Source organism: Sapajus apella, unplaced genomic scaffold (genome assembly GCF_009761245.1).
Source record: "Sapajus apella isolate SASKATOON/1434 unplaced genomic scaffold, GSC_monkey_1.0 scaffold54, whole genome shotgun sequence".
NCBI classification, from domain to species: domain Eukaryota; kingdom Metazoa; phylum Chordata; class Mammalia; order Primates; family Cebidae; genus Sapajus; species Sapajus apella.
In genome coordinates this window covers 6,974,073-6,981,617 of record NW_022436994.1, presented here as the reverse complement: position 1 = coordinate 6,981,617, position 7,545 = coordinate 6,974,073, and the positions used below count along the sequence as shown (strand labels likewise).

The window sequence follows — 7,545 nt, the reverse complement described above, 5'->3', positions numbered from 1 at the left end:
TGGCCTTTAGATGGCACCATTTGCTTTCTTGATTCTCAGGCTTTTAGCCTGGCTAGAGCTACACTCTTGTCTCTCCAACTTGCTACACCATTATCTCCAAGTTGCTGACTCACCTGCTGATCTTGGGACTTGCCCAGCTCCATAACTGCTTATGCCAATTCCTTATAGGAAATTTCTTTATATATATAAATATATATATGATTCTGTTTCTCTGGAGAGCCCTAATACAGATTTTGGTACTAAGAATAATTCTGGAAGAACAGAATCTTAAGGATAAACTTAAATAGGTTCTGAGGTTTCTGGAATTAATTCTCTAATCTGATTAGATTTAAAGAGTACTGACTCTGTTTCTAGTAAAGAGAAAAGTGGTGGTCCATGACATAATGTGGCAATAAAGATGCATAAAATATCACCATTAGATGCTCCTAATGAAATACTTAATAGGAAGCAAGGGTCTGGATGATCTTGTATTTGATATTTTCTAAGATTTTTTGTCAAACTCATCAGTAAAATGAGGTTGACTGGTTGCTTCTAATGTTGCTGGACAAAGTGGAAAAAGAAAAGGATGATCTTAGGGGTCAAATTCCCAGCTGAAGTGCTGCGTAAATGACCTGAAAGTTTCTATGTGTTTCCTCAAAAGAGACCCTTATTTCCTGTAGCTGCAGGGCTGAGATTGCTGAAAATCAAACCAGAATCTCGTCTTGCAACTGGCTGAATTACAATGCAAGTTTACTGCTAGTCTTGCAGGGTAAGAGTGAACAGGCAACCAACAAAATGGGAAAAATTTTTTGCAATCTATCCATCTGACCAAGGGCTAATATGCAGAATCTACAAAGAACTTAAATTTACAGGAAAAAAACAAACAGCCCCATCAAAAAGTGGGCAAAGGATATGAACAGACGCTTTTCAAAAGAAGGCATTTATGCAGCCAACAAATATGAAAAGAGCTCATCGTCACTCAGTCTACTATAAAAGGCATTAATTGGAAGGGAATAGGGTGCAGAAAGTTGAAATGGAGATATGAGGGAAGACTCTGATGAAGCTGAAGACATTGAGCCCCTAAATTCCGTTTTCTCTGTTAGTGGAAGAGGTCTTCACACCCAAGTAGAGGCAGAATCCCCAGTCCTAGCGGAAGCAGTCTCTTACCCCATGTCTGAGGGGATTAACCCTGCCTCCTGCCTTGCCTAAGAAAACTGTAATGTCCTACCATGAGGCAGTTGCCATGCAAGGCACTTCTGCTTCTCCTCAGAACCTACCCCCCATCATTCCTCTTTCATTTCAGACCTATAACTAGATCCAAGTCCCAGCAGCACCTCAAGGGGAGATATAAGGTATAAACCATGAGGAAGTGTGCTATACATCAAATGGACAACTTGAGTTTTCTAATTTATACAAGCAGAAAACTGGGGAATATGTGTGGAAATGGATATAAGGGTGTGGGATAATGAAGGAAGAAACATAAACTTGGATCAGGCAAAATTTACTAGTATGGCCTCACTAAGCAGTGATTCTACATTTAATGTGACAGCTCAGGGAGATAGGAAGGACTCTAATTGCTTGTTTTCTTGGCTGAAACATAGACCAAAAGATAGCATTATTCTGGGAGTTTCTGTGAGGGTGTTTATAAAATGACATTAACATTTAAGTAGGTAGAATGAGTTCAGCAGATGGCCCTCCATTGTGTGAGTGGGCCTCATCCAATTAGTTGAAGACCTAAATAGAACAAAAAGTCTGACCTTCCCCTAGGTTAGATAATTATTTCTGTCTGATGGCCTTCATACTGGGACATTGGCTTTTTTTTTTTTTTTTTTTTTTTCTGCCTTCAGACTTTATGGAAATACCAGTTCATCCTGGGTCTCAAGTTTGCCAGTCTTTGGATGGAAACTACACTATTGGGTCTCCTGTTCTCAGGTATTTGGACTTGGACTGGAACTACATCATTGGCTTCCCTGGGTCTCTGACTTGCTAATTCACATTGCAGATCTTAGGACTTGCCTGCCTCCATGATTGTGTGAGCCAATTTCTTATAATCAATCAATCAATCAATCACCATTGGTTCTGTTTATCTGAAAACCCTAACACAGCATCGTTCCAGAAAAGCAATGGATGAATTAATTTTTATGCCCTTGGCATAATTCTGGCACAGTAGCATAGAAACTGGCTGCAGTGAACATAACATGAAAAAAACCTTATGGCTGGAGGCTTTTTCTTATACTAGATTAAAATAAATTATGACAATTACCTGTAATGTAAGGTGTTCTAGGTGTTATCTGCAAAGAGAACCAGAGTAGTAATACTCAGGCAACCCCAAAGACCTTTGAGAAGTCATAGGTCAAGGGAGGACATCATATGGGGATCAGGCAAATCCACTTATGGACACTGGGCCCCATTCTGCTAAGTAATGGCCTTTACTCTAGTGCTGCCAGTCATGTAACAAAAAATAAAATAGGTCTCCTTTAAAAAACAACTTTACAAAATAATCAAGTCAATTTCTTTGCTGAAGCCTGTGTTCCCTGTTTCCTATTGCAAAAGCCATTTATCGAGCATTCACAGCTTGTGAAAATTGCTTTATGAAATAGAAGACCACAAGACTGAGTTGCCTGAAATCCTTCTGACCACAACTGGGGGCAACAGGAACTCAAGAGGGCCTGGCTTCCAGGACAATGGAGCCACCAGCTGTCCAGCTGAATCCATCATGCCACTTAAAAAGTACAAGTGTGCCAGAATCAAAAAGGACTCAGAGGTAGTCCACAGGCCACTTGCTGAGTCCTGCCACGTCTGCACCTGCTACCCTCTGAAACGTAGACCCCACTCCCTTTGGAGGAAATGGGTGAAAGAGAAGTAAGAAGTGCAGGTGCAGTAGCGGAGTGCAACTTGAGTCACCCATTCCCCAAACTCCCCAGACACCAACGCTGCTTCCATCTCCTTCCCTTCAAATTCTCTGCCATGGGACCACCAAAATCATAATATTTTGGCAAATTAGTATAATAGCCAATGCTTCAGAAGAAAAAAGGAAAATTCCATCTACTTAATATACAGAAAAAAGGGAGGTAAATGGTAAATGTGGGCATTACTTCTTGTTGCACAGATCAGTTATGTGGGTTCTTGGAAAGGGTGGGCACCCTCTGTGTGTATGCCTGAGAAAGTCCCTGAAGGCAGCTTTCTGTAACTCAACCCTCCCGAAACACTGAACAGCTAGTGAAAAGATTTCTCAGCAGATGCAGAACAAGAGGGGATATCTGATGCCTGCTTTATCCAGTCACGAGTAATCTCTCTTGCATCACTCACTTTTGTTAGAATTGACTAATAGGCAGCATGCCTTCACTTGAGCCCAGCAGATATAAGCACCATCCTTAGAGGCTGGCTTCCTGACTGAGAGCAGGGAGCAGCAGGCATGGGGCACGCCAGGCGCCAGTTCCAAGCCCTGCTGTGGAAGAATTGGCTCTGCAGACTCAGGAACCCGGTAAGTCCTTGCCTTGGTTTTCCATAGAGCTCCAGTGAGGTCTGGAGTGAGATCAAGGTCTGTTCTTGCCTGCCTGCCTCTGCCTCCTGGCAGGTACAAACACTCACACTGCAGGGAATTTAGGGAGGTTGGATTATTTTAAATCAAAATCTGTCTGACGGGCCAAAGTAGTTGAACACTTTCATGACCAGCATGAAATCAAGGCCAAAGAATTTATCAGAAAAGGGCAAATGTAGAAAAACTCTTAAAAAAAAAAAAAAAAAGAAGAAAAAAACAAGTGGAGTTTGAACTGTAATTTGTGTTCCAGGCATTCATTGTAAAAACTGAGCAGTGACTTCTCAAGTTTAAGGAACAAAGCATTAGCTGCATTTTGTGCATAAACAGAATGCTACAGGTACCCACGCCAAAGCATGAGACTGCACAATGTGCCTCCGCAGAGCTGGGCATGATGCTCAGTGTTATTCTGTAGGGTTGCATCTTTAGTGTTAATTCACATCTATTTAGAACTGTATTCAAATTACATCAGCAAGGTTTTCCTAAGCAGATTGGAATTGCTCAAATCAAGCTTGTGTGAGTACTTAAGCAAATAACTTGTATGTTTTTAAAATCAAATAGAAATCAATTGCTTATTATTATGATTAATATTATTCTTGATGTCACTATAGAAACATTAACACCTATAAATGTCATTATCAGTAGAAGTAAATCTGCAGTAATTTACCTACATCATTTCTGATTTTAAGGTCTACAGTTAATCCTATATTTTTCTGCTGACAAATGCTTCGGCTTGAAGAGATTCAGTAATTGACATTGAATTACATTTTGCTGAATCCTCAGAGCCAGAATATTCTATCTCTCTGTCTCAAAATAAAACACATGTTAAAGGAGATGTTTTCTTTCTTATGTGATCTTTAGGATCAAAATAATTTCAGCTGAAAGTCTGTATAACAGTTTTTAAGTTCAGGAATAAAGGAGCAAAATACTCTTCATGAATTGTTAGTGTGCTGGTGTCTGTGTAGGTAGCTGTACATTTATAAACAGTGTATTTCATTGACATGTCAGTTTGTTTTAGGGAATTAGCCTATTTTCCCATGAAAATGTTGCAGGTGGAAGTTGGTTCCAAGGCACGGCTCTTTCTGCTTTCTGTATATCAACCTCAAAACAGTTCAGTGACAGAGGTAGCCAGACTGCCTACTCCTCCTTACTGGACATTTGAGTTTTAAAAAGTTTTCACAATTGCTTTTGCTGCTAAACATCCTCATCAGAAGGTTTTATTTGTTTGATAACTGTTCATTTAAAATGGTAACTCCTGTGCTCCACCTTTCTTTGCCTTATTTTTCTTTAGTATTTATCATATTGTACTGCACCACAGATTTTTTTTTTCTTTTTTTATTGCATTTTAGGTTTTGGGGTACATGTGAAGAACATGCAAGATTGTTGCATAGGTACACACGTGGCAGTGTGATTTGCTGCCTTCCTCCCCTTCACCTATATCTGGCATTTCTCCCCATGCTATCTCTCCCCAACTCCCCACCCCCCACTGTCCCTCCCCCATTTCCCCCCAACAGACCCCAGTGTGTAGTGCTCCCCTCCCTGTGTCCCTGTGTTCTCACTGTTCAACACCCGCCTATGAGTGAGAACAGGCAGTGTTTGATTTTCTGCTCTTGTGTCAGTTTGCTGAGAATGATGGTTTCCAGGTTCATCCATGTCCCTACAAAGGACACAAACTCATCGTTTCTGATGGCTGCATAATATTCCATAGTGTATATGTGCCACATTTTCCCTGTCCAGTGTATCATCGATGGGCATTTGGGTTGGTTCCAGGTCTTTGCTATTGTAAACAGTGCTGCAATGAACATTCGTGTGCACGTGTCCTTATAGTAGAACGATTTATAATCCTTTGGATATATACCCAGTAATGGGATTGCTGGGTCAAATGGAATTTCTATTTCTAGGTCCTTGAGGAATCACCACACTATCTTTCACAATGGCTGAACTAATTTACACTCCCACCAACAGTGTAAAAGTCTTCCTATTTCTCCACATCCTCTCCAGCATCTGTTGTCTAACAGATTTTCTTATTGTCAATTGCCTCTGGATCCCACATGTTACATTCATGAGAGCTGGATATTTTCCCCAATTGGTTTACCAATGCATTTCTCCAGCACCCAGAACACTGCCTGGCACACAGTGGATGTTCAGTAAATATTTGTTGAATAAGTAAAAGAAGGAAGGAATAAAGCATTTATGCACCTCTGTTATGTGCCAGATAGTGGGTGAACAACAAAACTGAGTTTCCGGCCTGCAAGGAGCAATAGTCTGTTCAGAGAAAAACAATGAAAAATGTAATTAAATATTTAATGAAACCACCTCTTAGGATATATCCCACAGATGTCCCTGCACAAATGGGAAGTGATATTTGTGCAAGGTTATTCATTACAGCAATGCCTAGAATAGCAACAGAGTAGAAACCATGCAAGTGGTTCCATGCACAGAATTTGGAGCTGCCTGACTGGGTTCACATCCCAGCTCTGCCACTTGCTAGTTTACTTATTCAGTCAATTTCTTAACTTTTTCTTCTCTGTAGAATGAGATTGTAAGTATTAAATGACTTTGTGCATGTAATGCGCTTCTAACAGTGCCTGGCACAGGAGTGGGAGCTGTTTTCTTATTTGGTAGAAAGGGGTGGCCTCAGATATCTGTGGACATGAACTGTGGGCGGTGAGGAGAGGAGGCACAAGGCTAACTCTCAGTTCTTGGCTTGCGCAATTGGGTTAGAATATAACTCCAGGGGGATAAAATGTGAATATGTTTACATATCTTAATGTTATTACAGTAGAAATATTGAGGGCAGGCCCCTCTGGGTGAATGTCTTTAAACTGACCTATTTTTCATAGCATTCTCCAATGATACTCTGTAAATCCTTTCTTCTGAGCTATGAAGTGAGGTGTTGGCATGAACTGTGGAATAACCAAACTGCCTGAGTGAATAAGTGGCCTCAAATAAATGTTTATTTAGTGAATAAAGCCAGGAACTATTTGTTAGATGAAGGAAGCTTGTCTGTTTTTATATTTACTGGTTTTCTTGAGCTTTTCTTTTTTTAAAAAAATCATTGATGCATAACAGATGTACATAGTGTCAGCATACATGTGATCATTTGTATCATTCATAAAGAGCAAATCAGTATGTTTTTACATTTACTTTTTTAAAACCCTTATTATATTTCATGATTATAGTTTCTTCAAAAAACATCTTATGGATTTAAACAAAAATTTAAAAAGAAGAATAATGAATGAATAGTACCCATCATACTTATCTTAATACCTAGCTTAACAGTTAGTTAAACTTCTACTATTCTTGGAAAAAATAGTTTCTTAACATTATTTTAATACCATTTATTTTTTCCTCTTGATTTTTATTTATTGTAAAAACAGCGCTAAAACAAAAGAGAAATTTTTAAAAAGTCATCTAAAATTTTATTATCCTAATTAACTTACTTTTGTGGTCTTTTCTTATCCTTAGGCATACAAAATGCAATATTTTTACATAATTAAAGCCATAGCTTTTTCCTCACTTAATATTTTAAAATATTAAAATATTAAAATATTAAAAATATTTTAAAATATTAAAATATTAAAATATTAATATGAAGCCTAATATTTTAAAAGTTACTGTTGGGTCTTTATATTTAATGATTTTGTTGAATAATAGTTCAGCAGTTGGGTACACATAATGATTCTACCATTTCTTTATGTTGAGAATTAAGGTTCTTTCCAGCTTTTATTGTTATGAGAAACTTTGTTATATGAGGGACACACCTTCTCCTGGATCATTTCTCTTGAATAAATTTCCTGGAGCAGATGCTGGGTCAAGGTAAAAGTGCTTTGCTTTTGGGCAGGTGGAGAGCAGTTGACGATATCTCAGGGGTGTCCCCATGGATAGTTTCAGTGTGACCCCATCAACACTGGCAAATATTCAGTGGCTTCAAGCCATGCTTTTCCACATGAATTTATATTAATTTCTACATTTTATTCTAACTGTAAATCAGTCTAATTCATTATTTATGTTTTATTTCTTTTAAT

At 38.7% G+C, this 7,545-nt stretch overlaps 1 protein-coding gene across 1 annotated transcript in view; it reads left to right on the top strand.

The window, feature by feature from the left end:
- Positions 1–923: 923 nt before the first annotated feature.
- Positions 924–7,545, top strand: part of ABCA13 (ATP binding cassette subfamily A member 13) — a 424,450-nt gene continuing 417,828 nt past the window's right edge. The window contains 1 exon segment of the mRNA XM_032244250.1: positions 924–3,463. Within this exon segment, the coding sequence (XP_032100141.1) occupies positions 3,395–3,463 (69 nt within the window). The 5' untranslated portion in view covers positions 924–3,394.